Here is a 24499-nt window from a genome sequence, read left to right on the forward strand (position 1 = left end):
CATCTGTCAACATAAACGTAGCACTCCAAAGTGTTACCTAGTGTCTCTATGTACACAAGCCTTTTATGGCTGAATGTTTGTATAGAGACCTCGAGAGGGAGAAGCTGCTCAGTTCCTTATGAAAACAAAGTAGCTTCCTGGCAAATAATTAACCAGTGCAATGTGGTATAGATAATGGGGGGTGGGGGGGGGGGGGGGCGCTGTTTGTAAATTGTAAATGTGTCTGTGAGTGCATGTGTTGTATCTCACCTTCTGAATTGAAAAACTCATGGTTTGGACACGGTTGAGAGACAGTTTCCCCGAGAGAAGCTGGTGGCCAGCAGTTCAGGTCATCCCACATTCCCTTACAGTGCACACTGATGTTGTTTTCTTAATGGATGGGACAGAAATGACATGTTTTATTTGCTGGGATTACATAATTTATAAAAAAGTTATTTACAAATAAAAAATGGCTAATCATGATGATTTAATGTTTTAATTTCATGATAAACACTGGAAGACATGTCTGGAGTAATCTTTTTTTTTTTTTTAAGTATTTTTGGGGCTTTTATTGCCTTTCTGATGGTGGCGGCTGGGGGCGGGCATGGGAGGGGGGGATGGCGCGCAGCGGGGGGCCGCGGGTCGGATTCGGGCCCTGGGCCGCTGCAGCGAGGACTCAGCCTCAGTACATGGGACACCAGCTCTACCGTCTGGATTAATCTTGATCCTTCAGTATAAAACGGTTTATGTCTACTGCAAGTGTCCAGGGTGCATTATGTTATGTTGCCACTAGGTGTCACTAGAGCATTGCATCACATTTTTATAGGTTTAAAAAAAGGCAAACATTTCATTCATCTCACAGATCACCAACATTTTTTCAACAGAAATATTCACTGAGCAGCAATCTTGATTTATTCAATACTTTTTTATAAGCATTACATACCACAATAGGTCTAAAATACACAATTAAGAAACAGTATTAACTCACCTGTTGCTTTGTGTGAAAGGTCTTTCATGCACTTCTCCTCCTCTTTCACAAGATTAACATGAGGGTGACACCCTGATGACCAGTGCGCCTGTAAACGAGGAGATAACAATGCTATTGTTCTTAACATATTTCACACATTCAAATTAAACATGCATGGTGTGTTTCTCACCTGGGGTAACAGTAGCACTCCAATAAGTCCAACTTTTCTCATTGTGTCAGACGGGCTCCTTTATTTCCATCCAGACAGGTGCGACACCCCGCATATCTGATGAGAATGAAAAGCAAGCATCCTGCCATGCAGCAGATATATGCGGTCTGAAAATCAAACGTAGGCCTACTCACTGTCAATAATTATGCACAATATCACTCAGGGCAATCTGATAAGCGCTCATCAAGTTAGCTGCTATACAACGTGAACATCCTGCAGTGGCATTCAAAATAAAGTTATGGCCACGCATAAATACATGCGTCACTGTCTTAACGGGAAGTATATTTAGTGGTAGAGCTGTAGAAAGTAACAAATCTTACTTCATAGGATGTGTTTTCACTTTTTATATCGAAACAAATTACACAAAGCAATACACACAGACCAGTATGTTTTTGGCCAGGGCTTTTATTTTGAAGGCGGAATGGCTAGCTTCCGGTATATTTCGGTTGATTTGACGCTCGCTGACAACAAATCGTATTCTCTGACAGCACGTTGGCCCCGCCCCTTCACACCACCCTTGTCACTATGGCAACGACAGTGTTTGATTGTGGGGTCCTCTCCATCAAGAGCAACATAAAGTGTCTAAACGGTACGAAAATACACGGAATATGTCTGTCTTATTTGAACAACTAAATGCAACCCCTTGTCTAGACCTCATGTAAGTTCTGTAGTTCCGTTTTTTAAATGGTTTTTACAGGAGAAGTTGATAAAACTGTTGCTAAGAAGCCTCTGTTGACGTTAACGCTAGTTAAATGAAGCTTGTAACGTTAGCTAACTATGAACTGCCTGTGTCGATTGAACCAGTGATAAGTCATTTGTATGTGGACTGTAACATTAAGTTACTATAGTTGTCTATTATATGGAGGGCTGAAATCACCAAAACCAAAAATAAATAAATGACCCAATAAAGAAACGAATACGCCACTGAATTAATGACAAATAATATTAACAGAAAGTATAGGCATTCATTCATTTATACATGTGATATTCATGATATTTCTATCTATCTTATCTTCTTCCCGTTTAATGTTTCATTGTATTTCTTTCTTTCTTATTCTTCTTTAAATGTTATTTATGTATGCCTGTATCAGTGTGTAATGTATCAGTGGGGAGAGGGTTGGCCAGCATGGGATGCATCATTTGTCACAATCAGATCATTTAATATGATAATATTTAACATTGTTTATAATAGGCTGCAGGACACACTGATACAGAAATAAATACATGAAAATTCACAACTGAAGTACAGTTCAGTATTGGCACAAATGGACCCCATAGATAACAATACCTGAATTTTTTGATAATGTTGGCTTACTTGCTTTTTCACGCGTCTAATAGACTTTTTCACAGCAGGCATTTTGACATGAAATAGTAGGGCAAACACAGATGTTACCAATGATACTAATGAATATATGCTGTATATTCACATATCTAAAATATATAATGCTATATAAAACTATGTTACTAATCCTTTTTTAAGGCAGGCTGCACAGATATTTCAGAGGTGGAGGAAATGTCATGCCCCTAGTGCATACTTTGCATGACCGGAAATAAAAACATATAAACAAATTTAACTACTCAAGTGATTTCACTGAATCAACAATAAAAATTGCACATGACAATAACCTGCTGTCCTTCCATGTCTTTCCTCCTGTATTCAGATTATACATTCATAGGTTTACGCTGCTGTCTCCTTGACTGTCCTCTCGCCTTCTGTCCATTTCTCTCATGAGGAGCCAGAGCTGACCTTTTGCCATCATGGAGGTGGCCCTCTCTGCCCAACAGATCGAACCCCTCAGGAGGGGGACTCCTCTGCCTCTGAGCCAGCTGGTGGAGGAGAGCAGGAGCAGCGCCAACATTCCCAATCATCTACTGGACTCCAGTACGTATTAAGCATGACCTCCGAAACCCTCTGATCGGGTGCATTAATGCGGTTTTCATGCTGCCGGAAATGATGATGAAGCACTTAACCCAATCTATGGCAGCAGATCCGGTTGTTCTAGTTGCGTTACAGTTTAAATCGCTGCTTATTTAAATTGGTTGAATCATCAGTGTTATTTTTTAACCATCAAAATGGCTGACATTCATATTTTTCATGTGCTATATGTGTGGAAATCCTCTTTGCAGGTGTGAAAAGCCCACATTCAAACAGTTTTCTGTTATGCAAAAAGCTTATTACATTTCAGTAATTGTTTTTTTCCCCTCTTTATAGAAATCTATGCCAAACTGAAAAGCAACAGCCTGATCCAAGCAGAGCCCCCAGTGCTTCACTTCAGTGGATTTGAGCTGGGGAAGGATTACATAAAGATCCTGGTGAGGAAAACACTGCACAAATTTAAATATCTTTGGAGTTTTTACTATTAATTTGTTAACTGTCCCATTCACAGGCTACACTACTGATTGCGGGCTATTTTGAAAAATATTTTTAATATTCTTTAGACCTTCAAGTGCTTGGTGTGAAATAAAAGTACATACAAACAATGATATGGTCCACACAGTGTAGCTAACATTGGCAGGCATATGTGTACCTTCCGCTGCACGCTGATTCACCTGCTGCTCTTTTAAAGGGAGATGTGGGTCACTTGTATCCATCTGAGGACAAAAACCACCTCCTTCGTCTCACTGACGCAGAGAGAGAGAGATAGTTGTCCCTGTACCAGGCTGATTTATCATAGTCATTAGCCAGTTATTGCACTGATGGGATTGTGGTCCAGTGTGGCAGGAATTTATGTGCATCATATCCACATGTTGGACTGTTGATGTATGTGAGGACAAAAGCCTGGTCCAGGGAGAGCTTGAAGTTGTCTGTGAAGCTACTAGTGCATAGTCAGCGCTTGCTGTTGGGTGGGGGCTGGCTGCACAGCTTGTTGTAGCTACTGAAGATTCAAAGTGTCCATGAACAAACATTTTCCAGGTGTCTGATGGGCCTGTCACAACATAAATCTTTGTAGACAGACTTTAGTGTGACTTCTTTGTCACCAGAGCTGAAAGCAGCATCCAGGGCTTTAAGCAGGGAGTAGACCTCTGTGTTAGAGTGAGTACACCATATCTTAATGTATTGGTTAAAGGGACAGTTTGATCCAAAATCCAAAACACATATTTTTCCTCTTATCTCTACTGCTATTTATCCATCCAGATTGTTTTGGTGCGAGTTGCTGAGTTTTGGAGATATTTGCTGTAGAGATGTCTGCCTTCCCTCCAGGACCCAGATGGCACTCGGCTTGTGGTGCTCAAAGCGGCAAAAAAAACCAAATATATATATTGAAAAACTCAACAGAAAGTCTCTTTCAAGAAATCCTGACCCGGGTATTCACAATAATGCAAACACCTTGTTGTGAGCACTTTTGTGTACAAACTTTTGCACTGTCACAAGCACGAACCTCTCATCCACGAGTGGATGCACGCAACATAGTACCTGCATGAAACTGCTCACAACAAGGCCATGTAGTGTTAAATTGTCCAGAGCCAGCAGCATCCACTTCCATTATTTAGGAAAGAATGAAGGACATCTCTATGGCCAATGCCTCCAAAACAATCTAGATGGATAAATAGACTTGCAGGTAAGAGGGAAAATATGTAACTGTCCCTTTAAGGAATTCCCCTGTGTAGTGAAGGCTAGCCCCAACCTCAGATAACTTTAGGTTTCCAGCACCATCAGTTTGTATTTAAAACATTGCAGCAAAGTATTAAAATAACTGTAATAATCCTATCCCATCATAAATTCCTCTCATTTGGTTTCCACCGAGGATAAATTTGATTTAATTGAATGGGCACTGATTTTACACTCTATTTGCGAGCGGAAGCACTGTAGACTGGATGTAAGCATCAAGAATATGGAAATAGTCTTCTCAAGTGCACATGATTGGATGGAAATGAATTATTCTTTTCTTTCCTCTTCCTCTCCCTCAGAAACTAATCAACATCTCATCTGAAGTAATGAATATTCATATCATTCCTACCCAAACCAAGCACTTCCAAACATCTTATACCAAAAAGGTATTTTTTCCCCCCTTCATTTACAAATTGCTGACCTGAATATAATAATATGACTCCACTTGTCCATTAGTGCAATCAGAAACGACTTCTGATGATTCAACCTTGTCCCATCTGTTTTCTCTCAAGTATCGACTCATCCCAGGCCTCGCCTACACGCTGAAGGTCAGGTTCTATCCCGACGAGTGGCGTTACTTCTACGACTGCGTTCGGGTTCACTGCAAGGTCAGGATCCAGCGGTTTGTACGCCACCGTGGTCGCTGCTGCTGCTGCTGCTGCATCGTGCAAATACTGTTCTTGTTTTACTCTTAAATCTTTAGACCTTAGGCATTTAGTGGAAGCTGGATGACTTTTCATTGGCATTAACAAGTACTGGAAAGACACAACTATCCACTAAAGCTAGCTCAAACAGTCAGACAACCAATAGGAACAATTCCTACAGTAGCTGCTTTAACTTATCTCTTTTGATCTTGCATTTACTTTGAGACCTCCCTTGTCTCCGTTTTTCTCATTCACTCTCTCCATATCCACTCTATCGTGTTCCTCTCTTTCTTGTTCATTCAACCCAACTGCAACATTTCCAAGGGGGAAGAGAACCTGTTAATTCCAGTTCATGCTTACCCTGTCATCGATGACCTGCACATCCCTCCTCATATCGACCTCTCAGCCGTACCACTTGGACAAAGGTGTGTGCGTATGCCATACAGTATGTGTGTTGGAGTCTTCAGCGGACTGTTTTTTGACCTCCTATCTGCCTGAGGGCTTGCCTGTCTCTTTGTATTCTTCCATACAACCAACCATGCTTCCTTTCACCCGTTGGTGTCAAATCATAAAAAGAAATGATTTCATCTGGGGTTTTTTTTTTTCTTCCCATCTGTCTCTAGTGTTTGCCATGCTATTCCTCTGAGATGCAGCTGCCCCATTGACTTTGAGTTTCAGGTGTACGTTATTCAGCCACACAAGGCCTTCTCCATCTATCCCCTCACAGGTATGGACTAGTTTAATCATTTAATTTAACATAAAAAATCTTATTGAGAACTTGCCTTTTCATTGCAGTGCACATTACACATTATTTCTACAGTGCATTTAATGGCTGTTTTCTTTTTTCTTTTAAAGATAACATATTTGCCTTTAAGGTAAAATGGATGAATCAAGTTGTTTTTCCATTGATAGTTCTTGTTCAGCCTGCCAGATTAAGAACGTAATCCATCGGGAGAGCTGTGTTCTCTCAAAAGCTTGGACTGGTATGTTTTGTGTATTAAACAAGTCACAACAGAATTGAAGGATGCGTCCAGTTTCCACACACTGACACTGAGCAGTATTCATGGTCTGGGAAGCATCATAACACATGGCGGAACCAAGCATTTGGGATTTGAATTATAGCTGCAGTTTAAACTCTGTACAAACCTGGAATTAGTAGAAGAGATACAAATGAGTTTCTTATTTTGGAACAGCTTTTTATACTTTGTCTTTTTTCCTCTCTACAATAAATTGTGGCTATGTTACAACACTTACAGCTCACAATGTAAAAACATCACACAGCAGTCAACAGTGGTACTTCAACATTATGTTTTTTTTAAGTGTAACACTTTCTTTGTCCATCAGTCATTCTTCACCAATGCTGGCTGTAAAACCTACACCCTGCATCTGATGTACCCCTATCAGATAAACTCAGGGACCCCAGACCCCTCCTGTGTTCATTTCAAATGATTTCAACGTGGATGTTGCAATAATTTGTAATCCAATTGAACGTCAATGTTAAGGTTGCAGTGGCAGAAGCTGAATGGCTCAATAATTTATCCATTACATTCCTTGCTCTTCCAGGTGTGATACCAGCCAATGGCGAAGTGAAGATCATTGTGACCTTTAGCCCTCTCCAATATGAGACGTCTCAAGTCACCATCCAGCTTATCATCTCACAGTTCAACACCAGACCCTACCTCTGTACCATCACCGGGTGCTCTGCCCCTCACCTAGCCCTCGGGTAATTAGAGCAGGAGATTGCTTAGTTGAAAAAGCCACAGGTCAACACTAAACATTGCCTAACCACCCATAAAGACAACGTGACATAATGTGGAAATATGTTTACTGACCTTTTAAAACTATAGAAAGATTTTAGGTCTTCTTTCTAGATTTACTACTGGCATTAAAGGTGCACAGATAGCACAGATACCAGTATCTCCACTGACACTATGTCAGCTGACCAGGAGCCAGCAGATATTATTTGTTTAAGGGGGGGTGGTAATGTATTCTTCCTCTACTGTAACATACCTTGTTGTCTTGCTATATTTCTGTTATCTTATCTTACAGAGGTATTTCTGTTGCTTTTGCTCACTCCACAGGTTCACACCCATTACCTGGGTTGTATTGACATTCTGTAAGTAGAAGTAGAATAAGACACAAGACAAAGTTACACCTCATATTGCAGTGTGAAAATATGTCAGGTTGGACCTTGTGACATACATAAGCTAGTCAGTTGCTTCATTTGAGGGTTAAATACATGCACCGAAGAAAAAATGGCCTTGTGTGCTGATTAGAAGTTCCCATTTGTTTTTGTTTTTTCATCCAGTATAAAACCTAATGTTTAATTCTGTTCCCATGAGAAAGAGGGTGCTATCCATCACGCAGCAGTAGCCCCATCCACTGCACTGTCTTGGTGTTATCTCGGCCAAAAGTTAATAATTCATGAAAATAGCTTGGTGGCTGGTGCAGTGATATCAAGATGGATATGCCTCCCAATGGATGTTTAGCATATAAAACAATCCTCCCTCTGTTTGTTGTTCCCCACAGTGGAACCAAATAAAAGATGAGATATGTGCAAGTGAAAGATTAAGAAATATATGCTAGAGCCAATGCTTTTCCAGCTCGAACCGCTGCCTGACACTCACTTGTTGCCGAGTGAGGTAGAGGCTATTCTTAAAATAAACAGATGATGATCATTTTAATATCTTCAATGACTTTGCTTCTGTGTTGCATTTTCCATCAGTCTAATACAGTAATACAATAGCCTTGCAATAAATCCTTAAATAAACCTAGTAAATCTTTGTGACGCTTGTAATGTCAAGCTTTTGTTGACACTGTGTCAGAGAAGTGTTGAGTGAACTGTGGGGTTATTTAAGGCCACGGTTAGCGATGCAGTTTTCTACTAGTGATGACTCTGCAATCCCAAATTATTTGCAGAAATGAATCTATTTTAGCCCTCTCCCTTCGCTGATTCAGTACAATTCTGTCATAATTAAAGTTTTACTCTTTATTTTCCTGCATGACAGTGAGCTGGGAGGAAAGTCAGGTCGTGAAGATGCAGGGGCTGCAGAACACAAAGGACCTTCACCTGCCACCCAGGTGCCTCCTCGAAGTAAAACCAAATACAGGCCAACCAAGGAGGCTGAAAAAGCAAAGGTAGTGTCTGTGGTCCAGTAACATTTTTCTATTTACTTACGCGCAAAACGGTGGGTTATTTGTTTTAGTCCTGACTCATCAACCCTTACAGCCTAATTTGAAATGCAGTAAAACGGCAGTTGGCGGGTGCTTCATGAAGGGGTTAATGAATTAATTCTCATGCTGAAAAAAGTTTTGAGACGCTCTCTTGCTCCTTCATGAAAAATTTAAAGGTCTTTATAAGTGCAATGTAAGATGTGCTTATTAGTCTGTTACCTTAATTAATTCATTTCCATTTTGATTAAGGAGATTAGAGAAGAAAGAACCTAATTTTGGGAACATTTTTAGTTTTGGTTCCACGTGTGTTCTTCTTTTGTCTTTCTATCACAACTATATTTGAGTGCCATCTTTTGTGTAGCTGATTATACCTTGCAGTGGTATGTGTTGTCCTCCGTTTCTCGCTGTTATTTATTTCTTTATCCGTCCTCTAGACATCGAGAGATCAGGCTGGTGTTAAGCTGAAGCCCGCGGTCGATGTCTGTACCCCTGCAGGGGTGGCAAAGATGCTGATCAAAGACACCAATAAACTCAGCTCTAAAGACCTGAGGGAAGGTAGATGCCACCCACTGATTTTACACTCTCAGTTGTTATGGAGTTTTTGTGATGCGTATCACCTCATTTAACCTGTTGTTGTAATTTATGTGAACTTAAATGAACTACGTGGTATTAGGGTCCTGTTATACTCTCCTTTAGCATAGTATCTTTTATAAACTTGTTGCCATGAAGTAAATTGCATTTTATATTATACATATGGCACCACTCATGTCTTTTATTATCCCCCCTCACCTCAGCCATATCCTGTGGCAGTATGGTTGGTATGCAAAACAGGCGGATGAAGGAGGCCCTCTTCATGAAAAACGTTCAACAAAACGTGAAGGAGGAGCAAGCCAACCACGTCAGATGGTAGGTCGAATAATATCCCTGTGAGTGTTTGGATAGTTTCTTTATGCACAAAATATTGTTCTTACATTTTATATACACTTTTAATTGTTGTACATGTACAAGATAACGTGGAAAAAAGATTAAGATACAATTACTGAATCCATTTGCTGGTAAGAATACACGTGTAAAATACAGATGTGCTGTTTTATCACACAAATCATACAAGCTGAATTTAATTTCAGTGGCAAAATATTAGAGAGGATGCAATTTTTGGGGATTCTGGGTAAAAAGAGTTGGTATGAAGAGAATTCCAGTGTAAGAATGACTCATATTAAATATGTCCACGCACTGCAAAGTCAAATAGAAATTCAAACCGTGGAGCAAATTACTTTGCGGGGAGGGAACATGAAAGAAGAATTTTTTTTTATTATTATTATTATTTATTATTTTTTGTATTTTTATAAATAGATCTTTTAGCTTGCTTATATTGACATATATATTGTTTTTTTCCGTATATTGTATGTTTTTTTCAAGATGACACCTTAATTGAAATAAAAAAATGTCATTCAGGCAAGTTCATCTTGGTAAGGACCCCGTGTCAGAGCACACCAGGAGGCAGGTAGCGGAGGAGAGAGAGATTGCACTACATGAATACATGGTAAGATCTTTCACTCAGTCTGCCCATTGACACTCTTACAGAAAGTTGTTACACACAATGCTCAATGCACAATTATTATACTTAGTCTTACTTAGATTTAGGGGATAATCATTCTCTTCCGTTCTTTAGCCTTTATGCATTATTAAAAGTATGCCGACTTAGCAGTTCCTGTTTGCAGTGTACTCATGGATACACTAACAACTATCACTGGATTACTTTGATCCTGGAGAAAAACCTCAAAACATGATAATTCTCTTTTCTGATTCCTGCAAGGATTTATGGTTGTTTTATTTTCTGATGGATATCAGAGTTAGTCGCACTCAATAGAAAAATATGTGTATCATGTCCGTGTGTTCAGATTTGACTGAGTTATGACTCAGCTAATGAGTGCCATTGTTGATGCAAATTGCGGCAATCGGGCTCTGAGGGTTTTAAAGTACCTTAATTGCCTCAGTGAGCTGTGTGTCACAGCCACTGCTGCAGCTCCAACTGCTGACCCTGTTGGTGAGCGGGCCAAATCAGGTGCGTCACACGGTTCGAAAAACCTCTTGAGTGTGTCTATGTAGGAATTGAAATCATATTTTACCGCTGCCTTACATGTTATTAACTGTTCCCCCATGACCGACTTCTGCATTTAGGTCTGCATTTATTAACAAATACAGTTGGGAGGGACTGGTTGGACAGTATAATCTTATATAGTGTGTGTAGGGCAATCTGTGCAGGTCAAACCCTTGCTTACAGTAGTTGTAGTAGTAGTAACAGATTTTTCTGGCTTTGTTGCAGTAGATCATTTCATGTACAGCGTTTGAGTTTGTTTTCCCATTTCATTCAACATGACATTTACTGGATGTGTTAGAAGCTAATCACTTATGCTGGACACCATAGGCATACCAATGTCAGAGCCTGATTTTCATCCTTTATAAAAACAAAACAAACCCACACTGCCTCTGTGATTGATTTTATTGAGAGGCTCTGTGGAAATGTGCAGACTCAGCCAAAGTAACATCAGTATTGAAATATGAGCGTGTGCGTGTGTGTGTGAAAGAGGTTCGTCAGAAAAGTTATTTGAATACTGAACAGAACTCTCACAGACAGTAAACAGCAGTTCCTCCCCCATCCCCTCTCCACCGGCACTGTTTATAAGGCACACATAAATGCGTACTCCTCCTTACGCTCTTCGTTTACGGCCTCGTATCACCACACTTTGGTGTTTTATTGGGACTCTGTTGTTTTTATGATAGGATGAACTACTATCTTCTTCTGTATGTCCTCTTCTTAGCCTTTACTGCAGGCCAGAATTTAAATAACACAACAGATGAAACGTCCTCTGTTTGCATCGCAGTGATGGTTTACAGCTTTACCACACGATCTCTTCATCACCCAGACTGGTGTTACATGTTTTTTTTTGTCAAAACTATCAAATGTCATTGTCAAATGATTTTGTTAGCTTGATATATCACTCCTATAAACAAATGAGACCTTGCTCCACAGGATTAGTAGTCACAGCGGCTATTGTTTCACAAAATTAAGACATACCCCATCAGCTTATTTCTCCCTGTGACAAAGAGAGCGTTGCCTCTTCAGCCAGAGGATTTCAAGGCGTCCTTACTATAGAGGATAAACATGTTGGAATATTCTTTTCCCCCATTGGCTTTGCACCATCTGTCATTGCCAGAACTCTGAAGGGTTTAGCAGAAATAGAAAGAACAGCATCTACTTTCGCTTTAATGCCACGAATCAATCTTTCTTTATGCTGTAAAAAATTTTAAGCAGATTTCTTGCCAATTCTGACGATGTGACACACTATAAAATGCGGTGCATGCGTAAGTAATGTAAATTCATAACCCCACATAATGATAAATAGGAAGCAATGCAGGAGTAAGCCTCTGGTGGCAGAAGTTACCACTTATTTAACAGCAATAAGATGGTAAACATTGTAAGAATTATACCTGTACCAGTGAGCATGATAGCAGGCTGATGTTAGCAGTTAGCTCATGGTGGACTAGTCTTGTTTTGATCCTGGCACAAGGTTTAATTAATATCTATGTGTGCTTTACAGACCTTCATCGTGCTGTGCTAACTGATTTTGTTGCAGGTAAAACGAGGCGATGTGAGGCACGAGGAAGACTCTGCTGCCGGACAGCCCAAACTCTCCTCCAGACGACTACTTTGTGAAGCAGGACAGGTAAACCTCTACTGTGGTGTGTACTCAGTTTCCAGTTGGACTCCCATTTTTTGAAGAACCTCTCTAAGCTGCTGTTTTCAAATAGCTTCTTTACTAGACTGAGCCTCCTATCCGCCATACATGATGTAATTACAGTAGTTTTAAGAAGTAGTCGTATGCACTGGTTGCTTTTTGACAAAGCCTGGGGGAGTAACGGACGTCATCATTGTCTGAAGGATTTACAGTTTAACAGAAAACTAAATAATTTCTTCTTTCATTATGTGTCACCCTCGGTATCGCTCCACATCAAGAAACTGCAAAACTACATTATGCACAATGTTCAGTTAATGCTTAATAGATCCATATTTTGTCTTGGTAAATGTGTGGATAAGTGTCTTAACACTTCTGCATGACACATTTTCTTTTATTCTTTGTAAATGAGGGCTTCTACAAAAAAAAAAACTGCCTCTCAGTGGTTTTAGATTAAATTAATCTGTTGCTTATAGCACCTCCTGCAATTTAATTCACTTTAACTGTCCTACTGTCTTTTACCATTTAAATACTCCAAGCTGAGACCTCATGAAATTTCACTTTATAGTCCTTTTAATATGCACTCATTGTAACGATGTCAAATGAAATAAAAGTCAGCAATAAATGTCTTTCTAACCTCTTCTAGGCCTGTGAGGGAGCCCCGTCCTTCCAGCTTAACTTCAGTTTTCATTGGGAGCTAAGACAAAGAGCCCTCACACTGTTCCAGCAGGCAGCACGCAAGGTACACACATCCAAGTACTGTAAAGTCACCGAGGTACATGTTCAAATGCACACATGCCTGAGCATTTTCTTAGATGCACAAATGCATACATGCATCACACACGCTTTCTTCTTCCCTCAGGGGAGGACTAGTGTCCCTGCGGCCCTGTCCCTTTAGTTCAGCCATGTGTAAATTCCTCACACTAAATAAAGTATAATATTCTTTACAGAAAAATCTTTTTTTTCTGGGTGCAGTGCATTCCAGTGAGAGCTGAGTTAACTGACTTAAAGCCTCCTAATGCCACAGGAAGAACATGCTTTCTGTTTTCCTAGCAGCAAGTAAAATAAAGGTATGTTTTTCTAATGGAAAAGTTAGAAAAACTCACTTATTTTGGCATAACAGGAAGTCATCTCTTAGGCATAACATTTAATTAAATGACAAAACAAGTCAGTCAAGCTGGGAGAGCATTGTTTGCTTATCATGTCAGTACCAATCCTTCTGTATGGAGGTGAGGTTCCAGTAATCTTGACCAAATCTAAATGTTTCATGCAGAACTCCTGTATACAGCAAGGTGGGTGATATAAATGTGAACAAGGCATATTTACATGACTGTGTCCCAAGATTGTTTACTTAATGGTTGATAGAAGATCAAGGTGAAGATTATCATTACATGTTAGTTTGTCTTGGTTTTGATGTGAGGAACGATGAGTTAAACGTTATATATACAAAATTCCTTGGTGCTTAAAGTACTGTAGGGACTAACATGTACCTAGACCATATTCCTAAACAAACCACGAGGCTGCGTACACCAATTTTCTGACACTATATCTTTACATAGCAAATAGTTGTTTGTAGCTGTATTAATGTTTTAAGTCTCATATATATATATAACTTTAAAACAATACCATAGGATTACTGTGAAATAGAGAAAATTCTTAAAAATCTAAAGCTGTACAGTTGTGGTGAACAGTTTTTATCCTCTTAATGAATGTGAATGTCTCCCTGACACCTCTCCTGGGATTAGAAGAGGTGAAGGTGAATAACCAGCCATTTAAAGCAGGAACTAATCTGCACCCTTCTCTCCCTTCCAGGTAGTGATCCGATGTCGCATGAACCGGAGACTGACCTGTTTGAAGAAGCTGTCAGACAGTATGAAGAACTTGCCCTCGGCAAGGAAAGGTTTTGATTATCCTATGATCTCCTCATTCAGACGTAATCTCATTATGCCATGACAGTAAAGCACGCTTAATTGAATTTATTCCTAAAGGGGAAAATTCAGATGAAATCCCCTCTGGTTATTATGAGGTTCTTAGAAGATACATGCATGCCTCAGGGATGGGGCTATTTATAGCGCTGTGTGCATTTAGTCATACATTTCTCACTGACCCTAACAAATAATACTTTAAATTAACTTTTCTAATGTATTAACTGTCTCACCTTGTTCAGCTGAAGAGGAGACAACTTGTGAGCTGAAGATCTCGCCAGACAAGGTCTTTCCCTCTGCTTTCCCAATATTCTTAGATGAAGATGACCCGCTGGTGAGTACGTTACATTTGATAATTGATAATTAATTTGATGTAATCAGCAGCCTGTCAACAATATAGTTTAACTACCTTTTAGTGCCTAAATGGTGGCCGACATATGGACGATTAGAGTGAAAAGTGAGTGCTGGCTATTGTCCTGCACATGGAACAATTTCCATTCATTATTTCCCTTGAAAGATTCTTTGATCTAACTGTGGAATCAAAGAGGAAGCTCAGTTTCCTGCACTTTGATTAAATCTTTCATTTTCCCGACGCCCTGCGGAGAATAAGCGTCGGTGTTCAATTGAACAAATAATGCCATTTGTCTCCTTGATATTTCCAGACTCGCAGTCATTTGGTCACAGTGCCTGTGGATCCCATTGATGTGACTGTGACAACACATATTCCTTTCTTCAAGCTTCAAGTAGGTATTTACTGCAGCTGAACATCACGCTTATAGTACATTAAGTACATTTACTCAATCAAAATGTATTTTTATATTATGTATATCTGTTTTATGCCACCTTATATTTGGTTCCACTACATTTCAGAGGAAAATATTGTAATAAAATTCTTACTCAACTACTAGTTAATTTTCAGATTAAGATTTTAATATATTAATTATATTATAAGCTTGTGAAATATAATACATTGTTAAACCTAGTGGTTCCAAGTGTCTAGTTAGGGCTCCATGAGACATTTTAAATGTCTATGAGTTGTTTGTAGTTTCACCAAAGAGACATTTCCTCTGTAAACGAGAAGTTTAGTTTAATTTCTGTTATGTTCTTGGCCTAAAGAGGTCTAGAGGCATATGAATACATTTTTGTGTAGCAGACTTTGTTTTTTCTTCTCCTTAATCATCTCAAGACCCCCCAGAGTAAGTAGTTCACCTAAGTAGTTAAAAGTAGCTTGACCAGCTGCAGTAGTAAAATGCTGATTACTGATGCATTAGTATCAACAATCTAATAAAGCCACAGGGAAGATTTTCCTGCAGAAAAATTACTTTCACTTTAAGTACATTTGGCTGATAATACTAATGTACAATTACTTAGGTAGGATTAGAATGCAAGACCTGTAATTGAATATCTTTACATTGTTGTAATTGTAATTTACTTTACTTAAATACATGATCTGTGTATGACATTCTGCTTATTTGATTATATTCCACACGTTGAACCCATGACCTTGTATGTGAATATCTATATGAAATACTGTTTTACCCTAAAGATCCTGGAAAGAAGCTTTGTGGCTTTACAAATAAATACATTAAACTTTGTCCAAGCTGTTTACTACACACTGTATCGTAAAACAAAATTGTAATAAAGGACCTCTGTGGGTGCCTCGTCTCTGCTGATGGTAATCTATAAGTCGACCTACAAGTTGTGTTACTATGTTCTGTTGCTATTAGAAACATATTATTTCTTGGTATTGTTTTGTCACTCCAGGTTCCTCAGCACTATAAGCTTATGGGCTATCAGCCTGTGTCAGCCTGGGAGGCATTTGACTCTTATATCCCCACTGCTCTGGCCAGACCGCTTCGCACTGGAGCTCTGGTAAATATGCATGTCGTGGAGTCTTCTTTCTCTTTTCCCAATATACTGAGAGCACTGAGAGGAAGGTGCAAATTCCTCTCACTCATCTGATCCATATTTATATGATGTCTGAAACATGCTTGTTGCGTGTGTTAAGCTTACACAGGTTTTCTGTAGGGGGACTTTAATTCCCCGACTTGCCTGACCCTTTAAGAAGAAGAACTTTCCCCTTGTTAACTGTTTTATAAACATCATTAACATTATTATGTATGTTTTAATAATGGCTCTTAGAGGTTCTTAAATTTATATTTTGTAATTTGAGTACCATTTAGCTCTAAATGAGAGGAGATTGCCGCCACCTGTGCCAAAGTGGCATTAAGTCCAGATACTTTCCCTGATTGGCCAAAGAAAACAGGTGACAGGGTGTAAAAGGTTTGGAAGACAACTGTCTGGTTGGTCTGTTTTTTCCACACGCCTGGAGAATGGAGGAGGGCAGTGTTTTGTTTACTGTTTTTTCCCACTGACTTTCTGCAGAGGACTCGCCTGTATGCTGGTCTATCCTCCCACTCACACTACCAACCATCCTCAAGTACAACAAATGTAGCACCTGGACTAAAACATACAGATCTGCCTAATTATTTGTTCTTTCGTTGCTTTTTTCAAATTTCTCTCGCTGTGTGACTTTTTAGGACGAGCTGTTGCCCAATAAGATTGGAGCCCAGCCTCCCACAACGGCGGAGCCCAAAGCGTGGGAGGAACAGCAGCGTGAAAATGAAGAGGAGGATGGGAAAACAAAGGAGGCTCACAGTCTCACCTTCAGTGTCCCTGAAGCTCTTCTCAGACCTTTTCCAGCAAACCCACTCAGAATATTTGTAAGCCTGTCATTTCTGAAACTGAACATTAAATGTTTTTCTGCACATGATACATAATGCATATCAGTATGACAGTATATCTAAAGTACTATTATGTTCCTGTGTATCTCATCATATGCTTTAGAACCCAGCTCCAGGCTTGCAGGCTTACAAACCGACCCCTAAATACCTGGAGAGTGACCTGGAGTTCTACCTCAGCCCTCTGCCAAGGTAACAACAACAACATGAGAAAAAAAATGTTTACGCACGTCTATAGACCTGATTGTTCCCTGGAAAACCCAGATACTCAGAGAGAAAGCTCTTTCCATACGCAGGTATACAATCCCTCAGGGCAACGTAAGGACAGACACTCAGAGGACGTTTCTGGACCGCAAGGTAAATTTATTTTCAGAGACTTTTGGGAGTTTCTTTGGACCAATTTCATCCTAAAAGCACTTGAACGAAGTTGTTGCAGTATCATATTTATCATTGTAGATGCATTTTGTTGCTGGACTGAGGAATTCTTTGAAATATGAGCAATCCCTTCCTGTTGTATATTGGACTGATGCATTTCTTTTTTTCCTCACCAACTACAGGAGTTGATCCCAGGGTTCATGACATGGAAGAATTTTGATTCGATTGCCTCCAAGTGTCTGTTCAACCAGCCCGCTCTCACCAGCGACTGTGCCCTACGCAGGTAGGTCAGAACCAACCTGAATCACTGCGCACGGTATCAAGTTGTGTCACTAAACGATGCAATAAGAATGCCTTTATACTGACAGCAGCCACCTAGAGAGGTTAAAGGACAGGGTACATTCACCCAAAGGTTCCCAAGTTCCCATGCTCCAACTGGACCATTGCGGGATCAAAAAGTAGAAGTACATGTTTACAGTAGTTGTTTACAGAGTGGAAAGTGGCTGTTGTTCACTTCCGCTGTCCATATCTTTCCGACGGTTGGAAGAATTTAACCTCATGACCCTCTGTTGGGAAGACTCCTGATCACTTCATTATAGCTTCTTCAGCTTTTAACATGGTCATTTTCATACAATATAACTATATATAGAAGTGTGGAGTGCGAGTCTCACTAACGGTACATAATCACTTCCTGGCAGGCAATATATTGTGTAGCAGTCATTTTGCTTCAGTTCATCTGTAGACACACTGAGAGCATTTCTGTCGGTTACATTAGATGTGTTTGTAAGACACAGGCTCACATTTATAGTTTAATAACTGATCACTTGGAGGAGATTTATCCGCTCTATGCCCCCTCATCAAATTGCAGAGACGGCGTGAGTGTTTAATGGCTTCAGATTCCATTCATCATCTCATATACTGTATTACAGAAACATGACTTCCCACAGTCTCAGTAAATATGTAACCGCCACGTCCACAGAACTCTCAGCACCTGCCTGCTTGCAGGATGTCAAATTGTCTACTTGGGTGTACAGTATTCTGTAGCAGTTATCATTTTGCATTTCCAAAGTACTGGTGCTGATTTCCTTCAGTTTTTGTGAAGTAATTGCTGTACAGTAGGTGTGTTTCATCACCTCTATTCTTGTAAAATAGTCCACGAAGTTTCTAAAATCAATCTGCTGAGATGAGTTCTCTCCCTCAGGTTTTAAAGCCTCTGATTTCATCAAAACACTGACAAAAATACCCATTTTCACTTATGCAAATGACCACATTTCAGTAGTTTTGGACTGAAGTGATGTGCTTTGATGTTACTGCAGTGATCAATTCCAGGTTGTTTTATTTATTTTAAGACAAATATGATCTTATACTTATACTAAATATATAATTTGGATGGATAGATAGAAACTTTAATCAGTATTTCCTTTAGTGCCGCTGTATACCTCGAGTGAGATGCTTTCTGTGTGTGCAGAATCTAGGTCACATGGAGGCAAAGAGCCCCGCACACTGTCTCTTCACTGACACTGTGAAATAATGATTTATTCAGTCTTTAGCCTAAATGGACAGTGAATAAATTATGATATTTTGGTGTAGCGTATTAGTGAACACAGCATGGGGCTGTCCCATTCCGTGCACTGTATGCTTCTCTATGCACCCTGTCACAACAAATCCCACTCAGGTGTGCCAACGCTCTTCTTCTGACCCTGGTAAAATAATGTCATGTACATTGTCATTAGTTTTGAGTGATAGAAATGTAACGTTACAGCGCTAATGAGGCAATGTTCGGGTTTAAATCTTTCTCTGCTACAGCTCTCTCTCCTCACCTTTCTGTCTACTTGCCATTTCTCATCACTTTCCCTATGTTACATAATCAGATGCCTCGCATGGCAAAATATTCTCTTTATGCCCGTCAGCACTGATCTCCAGGATAACACCAGATATAGTTTTCTTTTTTCATGCGAGAAATGTTTTTCCCTCCAACCTCCCTGCTCAGTCTTATTAATTTTCTATCACTGCCTCGCTGGTTACATCCTCTGTCTACAGTCATCTTTCAAAAACAAGCAATATGATTTATGTCAGGTGGCCATAATAGAAGATAAGAATGAACTTGACAGCAGCTTGACAACAGGAACAGAGAGAAATGTGTGTGTTTATCTTATATGCTATGTGTGAATGATTAAAAGGATTCTGTCATAGCTCAACTACCGACAAACCTTAAAACAGTAACTCTCTGGGTACAGAGAGTCTGCTTATTTTACAGCCGACACAGACTCATAGAACTGCAACTGAGACCCATTATACAGGAGTTTGATTCATGGCATGGAGCTTTATAGGGAGTTTATTCTCATTGTTTAGCTGTCCGGCACGCAACTTCATTGTTTTGGTTCACTCTCACCGCTCTCATGGTTCATTGTGCTGAGTGTAGTTCTTTTTTTCAGGTGGTTATACAGTAATTAAAAACATACCTGTGAATATTATATTCCATTTCTGCCAATAGATCCTCCTAAATCTTACACCTTTTTAACTCGCATCGCTAACTAAGCAAGCTAACTGACAAAACCCTAGCTAGCTTTAGATTGATGAGTACAAGAGGTGATATGAAATATGGTACACACATCTGACCAAAGTATTGTTTAATAATGATGTATGCCGGGAATGTTTTAAATTACGTTTCACAAAACTCAAACAGCATACCTCAAATTACAAACTTTTATGCTAGTACAACTTGTCTACCTAAGACTGCTTATTTTAAAACAGTTCTCTATGTGTGCATATGAAAGAAAGTCATACTAACATTTACAAAGGATCCGATTTTATGTTATATCTGAAATTGGTATTGTAGCAGTAAATCGCTAGTTTGAAACTAACTAGCTGTAAGAACGACGTCACACACAAACTTAGTAATGGATTTAAAAATAGCTGGTGCAGCCATGTTCAGGTCATGACATCTTCATTTGCACAATGTGTCTGTCTCTCCATGGTTGTTGCATATTGTATGTGTAGCTGACCACGGTCCCATGCCACCTGCCATATTTTAGTTTCAGTTCAGAGCCTAGAAGGAGTGCCTCCAAAAAGCAAACCTGTGGCTTGTCAGTGTTTTAATTCCATTTTGCCCCTAAGTGGTATCAACTTTCACTCGGGAGTGCTTTTATCGTTCCTGCTCAAACTGAGATACAAAACAACCCGAAGCAGTCCTTTCATCTAAGTAAGATGGAGTAGATATCTGACCATTATCTTGATTCGGTAATGTGTGGTCTGGCTCCTCAGGGGAAAAAGCAGTGTGTGTGTCCTCCATAGGTCTGTCGACTACAGCACAGATATACTTCCACTCGCTGCACCTCGTCCTCTCACTGGTCCTCCTGATGATCTGCCACCACTAATGGATAAAGCGTAAGCACACACAACATTGACACCTATCGATTATCTCGTTGGAAGCTTTTTCTGTCAGGTTTCAAGGTAAAATCGCTGCTTTCATGCTCTATATGTGTTTGTCCGTGTGCAGGTGTGAAGGCTCAGGAGTCCAACTAACACCAGAGATGATAAGAGCAGAGTTTTTGTCAGGGGAATCTCTGGTCTCCAATAGCAACCTCACCACAGGAACAACAGTCCGGTAAGTCTACCGGCCCGATGTTACTGAGACAGAGAGAGCAGAGATGCAAGAGATAACATTCCGAGTTTTTAGGCACAATGAAAGGCTTATTTACGCAAAGGAAGCACTTCCCATGCAATAAATAGGATGGATGTTCAAGTATATCCACATACACACACATATGACAGATAGTGCTTCTTGGAATGTGCTATAAACATGTTGTACTTTCTTCAGTTTTAAGAGGGGAAGTCCTCAGGATAAACAGAAACATGAAGTTCATGAATGCGCAAATTGTGTACCTGAAGTTCTTTCCAACAAAAGCTTCCTGGGAGCAGGGACACGCTGCATGATGCTTCCATTTCATAGCAATGAAACAGAAAAATATACACAACTTTATGTCATTATCTTCGAACATTAATCAAGATTGCGTTGTTGGTTGAGGGTTCACCTTTGCATGATTCTAACAGACTCCTAGCTAAGGATGTACTCTATGTGAACCCCTCACCTTTTATGTAACATGCGTTCTTATCACATGAATGAATCGTGTACATCATGCTAATATATGTTGCTGTTATACTGATGTAGCTTGATGTAAATGCTGGATACTGTAACTGCTTCTTAATATGCAAATGGTTATAGTATTTAATGAATTGTAAATATTACGACATAATTCTAAACTTATTATTTTATTATGAATCTATTTTAATTCTGCATTTGAATGTGTTTTTATGATTATATGTGTTCAAATACAAACACCTTATCATATTTTGTATATATAATGTGGCTTTAATTTGAAACTGTAGTGAAGAAAAAAATAATGATTTTCTGAAAATGTAATGCGGCATTTTAATGTGTTTCCATCATATGTTTCAAGGGATTTATTTCTTTTTCGTGTTTTTAACCATTAAAGGGGGGCATTTTATACATTATGCGGCTAGGATTGCTTTAATTTAATTTGAGACTGAAATGTAGAAAATTGATTGTCTGAATGCCGCATTTTAGTCGATATTAACATCAGCAATATTGCTTATTAAGGCTTAAATTGAATGTGGTTTGTATGCCTTATGGAGAATCGGGCCTCTAGTTTAGCAATCAATCCTTTTGAACCAGTTTAATTCCTCGGTTCTTCCGTCTGTAATGGTAAATGTCTCTGCCACAGGCACCAGAGGGAGCTTCAGATGGAGGCGACCTACAGGTCTGAGTTCAACCAGATGGGAGAAAGAGTGATTGCCAGGCTAATGCAACTTGAAGTCACCGACAGAACTCCTCATTCACCAGCAGAGGACTGTGAATAGGCAAAACATCCCCCACACACACACACACACACACACACACACACACACACACACACACACACACACACTTCCAGAAACACACAAAAACCTCCAAATTGGCTCTGCGCACACACTCGCACACGAATAAACACAAGCGCAGGACTTCAAATAAGCATTATAACCATCCTACTCACCGATTCGAGACTCTACATTGTCTGCCCTGCCACTACTGTAAAATAAAACCTGGTTACTTTCTCGCCCACCGGTAAGCCTCCCTCACACCCACTCAAAATTACCAGTAAGCTCTCCTCCTGTGCACTTTCAAAGCCTTGAAATTCGTTATCCCTCCACCCACTCGGATCCATATATAAGCAGAGCTACAGTATATTCTAACAAGCTAGAACACATTACTGACAACTGCATTCAGTCAAATGTGATAATTCTGCATTTTTCTGCTGTAGTTTACGGTGTTGTAGAAGCGGCAATGTGATGTCAGTGAGCAACTCACACTTATTTCTATAAGACTGTATTATGCTGCAATGATTGTGTCATACTTGGTTAAATATGATCGACCCTCTTGTATTAAAACGTCATTCCCATGCTCTCCATTGCTCTGTCAGGAAGTCTTGATTGCAGCATTTAGAAGAGATTTTCTTTGTCATAAATGCTAATTGGTGTCAACCAGGACAAAACAGTACCACCAGTTCTTAGACAAATTAGAAGTCTATCCTAATCAATACTAACTGTTCGCTGATTTGTAGCCTTCCACGGATTAGGTATTAATATTACATTTAAAAAAAAACATCAATTCAACATTTAGAAGTCCATATTTATGTGGTTGTAAAGCGAAAGCTGCTTAGGTCAGAATTTAATTTTCAAAAGAGCTGACATGCTGTGAACTCACTGGGATGGAGTCCAGTACAGAGTGCGTCTGCTCTCACCCCTAGAGGGAGCTCCAACTCTATGAGTTTTATAATTAGATATCCACATGTATTTGTCCTTCAGTGTGTGTGTGTGTGTGTGTGTGTGTGTGTGTGTGTGTGTGTGTGTGTGTGCACTCACTTAATGGCAGTGTGCTTCAGAAAAATACAGTAAAAGGACAGTGCCTATTTAAACTCCCCTCTGCACATACACACATGCACACACTTGTTATAAAAGAGGCTGCATTTTTTCAACCTAGGCTTGTACCCACATAAGAGTGCTAAAGCCTATAGCCATACTACTTCACTGTCAGAACACACTGAGGTGACTTTTTGAAGGACAGTGCACTTGTTTTCGCTGCAGCTTAAAAAGACAAATTCTGTTAAGAAATGAACTGTATTCTTAATGTAATTATATTTATAGTTGAGACCTGGCATATATGCTTCAAAGGAAGCAAGACTATAGTCACATATTTAATTAAAAACATGACAATGATATACATTTAATAAGTAATAGACAGTGTAATAATAGTTACAGAAATGTGTGTGTGTGTGTGTGTGTGTGACAGACGGTGTATGTTTGATGTGTGTAAAGAGATGGAGGAAATGAGGAGATGCGGTACAGCAGCGCACTCCTATTACAGTCAGTTTTCATAATTCATTCATCCAGCAGTCAGCAGCTACCATTTCCAGTAAAAAAACCATCAGATCTACTGTGGTTCCTCTTACAATTCACTTACTGCCGTGTACAGTCTCTGCTTTTTCTCCATCCTGATTGAAAAATTAGGCCAAACACTGACAGACACAAGTGAAAACAGCCTCAGCTGGTCCAATCTGTGGGTCACCCCGCTGCAAGAACATAACCCTTCCCAGTTGGCATGTTTGCCACAATGATCTGACCATCCCCAAACCCCCCAAAAAAACAGGACAGATTGACAACAGGAGGTCATTAGTGAGACAGTATCTGCCTCTATTGCAGCCTGCCATCGACCGCTATTTACAACTCCTGGGACAAACCAAGAATAACCGAAAGCACCAGACGTGATTGTGACTTTTAACAGAATCTTTTTTTTTTTTTTTTCTGTGCCTCTCTCTCCCTCAAACACACTCCATCTCCTCTTCCTCACGCCGGCTTTTCACTTCACACCTTTCACTGAATTACTCCCTAAAACTTCCTGGGTAAGACACTGTGTCGCAGTAATGGCCCCTCAGAGATACTACATTCTCCCTGAAATTCTTTGACTGGCAACCCAGCAACTTCTGTCAAAAGCTGAAATATAATTTTGTCCGACTTTGAACAAAGTCTTTGGCGGAGAGTGTTTGGAATGGCTTCAAGTA

The 24499-nt window shown here is 39.7% G+C and overlaps 2 protein-coding genes across 6 annotated transcripts in view; one reads left to right on the plus strand and one right to left on the minus strand.

Moving 5' to 3' along the window:
• LOC127378494 (secretin receptor) overlaps nt 1-24499 on the minus strand; it is a 41902-nt gene that overhangs the window by 3450 nt on the left and 13953 nt on the right. The window contains exons 2-4 of one of the 2 annotated variants that reach the window (XM_051427365.1): nt 1137-1257; nt 968-1055; nt 250-369 (exon numbers count right to left, since the gene is read on the minus strand). In XM_051427365.1, the coding sequence (XP_051283325.1) occupies nt 250-369; nt 968-1055; nt 1137-1178 (250 nt within the window). In that variant the 5' untranslated portion in view covers nt 1179-1257. Of the gene's footprint in view, nt 1-249; nt 370-967; nt 1056-1136; nt 1294-24499 lie in introns of those variants that run through there. The other variant, XM_051427364.1, reaches the window with a different exon arrangement.
• On the plus strand, nt 1697-22849 carry cfap221 (cilia and flagella associated protein 221). Of its 4 annotated transcripts, none has more exons than XM_051427357.1 (25): nt 1697-1764; nt 2837-3057; nt 3388-3488; nt 5085-5171; nt 5298-5393; nt 5754-5854; nt 6053-6156; nt 6993-7152; nt 8438-8567; nt 9038-9158; nt 9398-9509; nt 10059-10146; nt 12242-12331; nt 12987-13082; nt 14153-14240; nt 14508-14599; nt 14928-15008; nt 16030-16137; nt 16806-16988; nt 17113-17198; nt 17303-17363; nt 17564-17664; nt 20676-20768; nt 20881-20988; nt 22127-22849. In XM_051427357.1, the coding sequence occupies exons 2-25, from the start codon at nt 2934-2936 to the stop codon at nt 22260-22262; spliced, it is 2547 nt and encodes an 848-aa protein (XP_051283317.1). In that variant the 5' UTR covers nt 1697-1764; nt 2837-2933; the 3' UTR covers nt 22263-22849. The 4 variants fall into 4 exon arrangements, with proteins under 4 accessions (XP_051283317.1, XP_051283319.1, XP_051283316.1 ...); XM_051427359.1 differs by having other exon boundaries at nt 1703-1764; nt 2909-3057; XM_051427356.1 differs by having other exon boundaries at nt 1711-1833.

The sequence above is a fragment of the Dicentrarchus labrax genome, unplaced genomic scaffold (assembly GCF_905237075.1).
Source record: "Dicentrarchus labrax unplaced genomic scaffold, dlabrax2021, whole genome shotgun sequence".
NCBI lineage: Eukaryota > Metazoa > Chordata > Actinopteri > Moronidae > Dicentrarchus > Dicentrarchus labrax.

What these genes read in the sequence shown, in the direction of transcription:
- cfap221 (XM_051427357.1), top strand. Translation starts at nt 2,934, where the DNA reads ATGGAGGTGGCCCTCTCTGCCCAACAGATCGAACCCCTCAGGAGGGGG. An exon ending in AGGAGGCTGAAAAAGCAAAG is followed by an intron (nt 8,568 to 9,037) that starts GTAGTGTCTGTG and finishes TCCGTCCTCTAG; the next exon opens with ACATCGAGAGATCAGGCTGG. An exon ending in ACCACAGGAACAACAGTCCG is followed by an intron (nt 20,989 to 22,126) that starts GTAAGTCTACCG and finishes TCTCTGCCACAG; the next exon opens with GCACCAGAGGGAGCTTCAGA.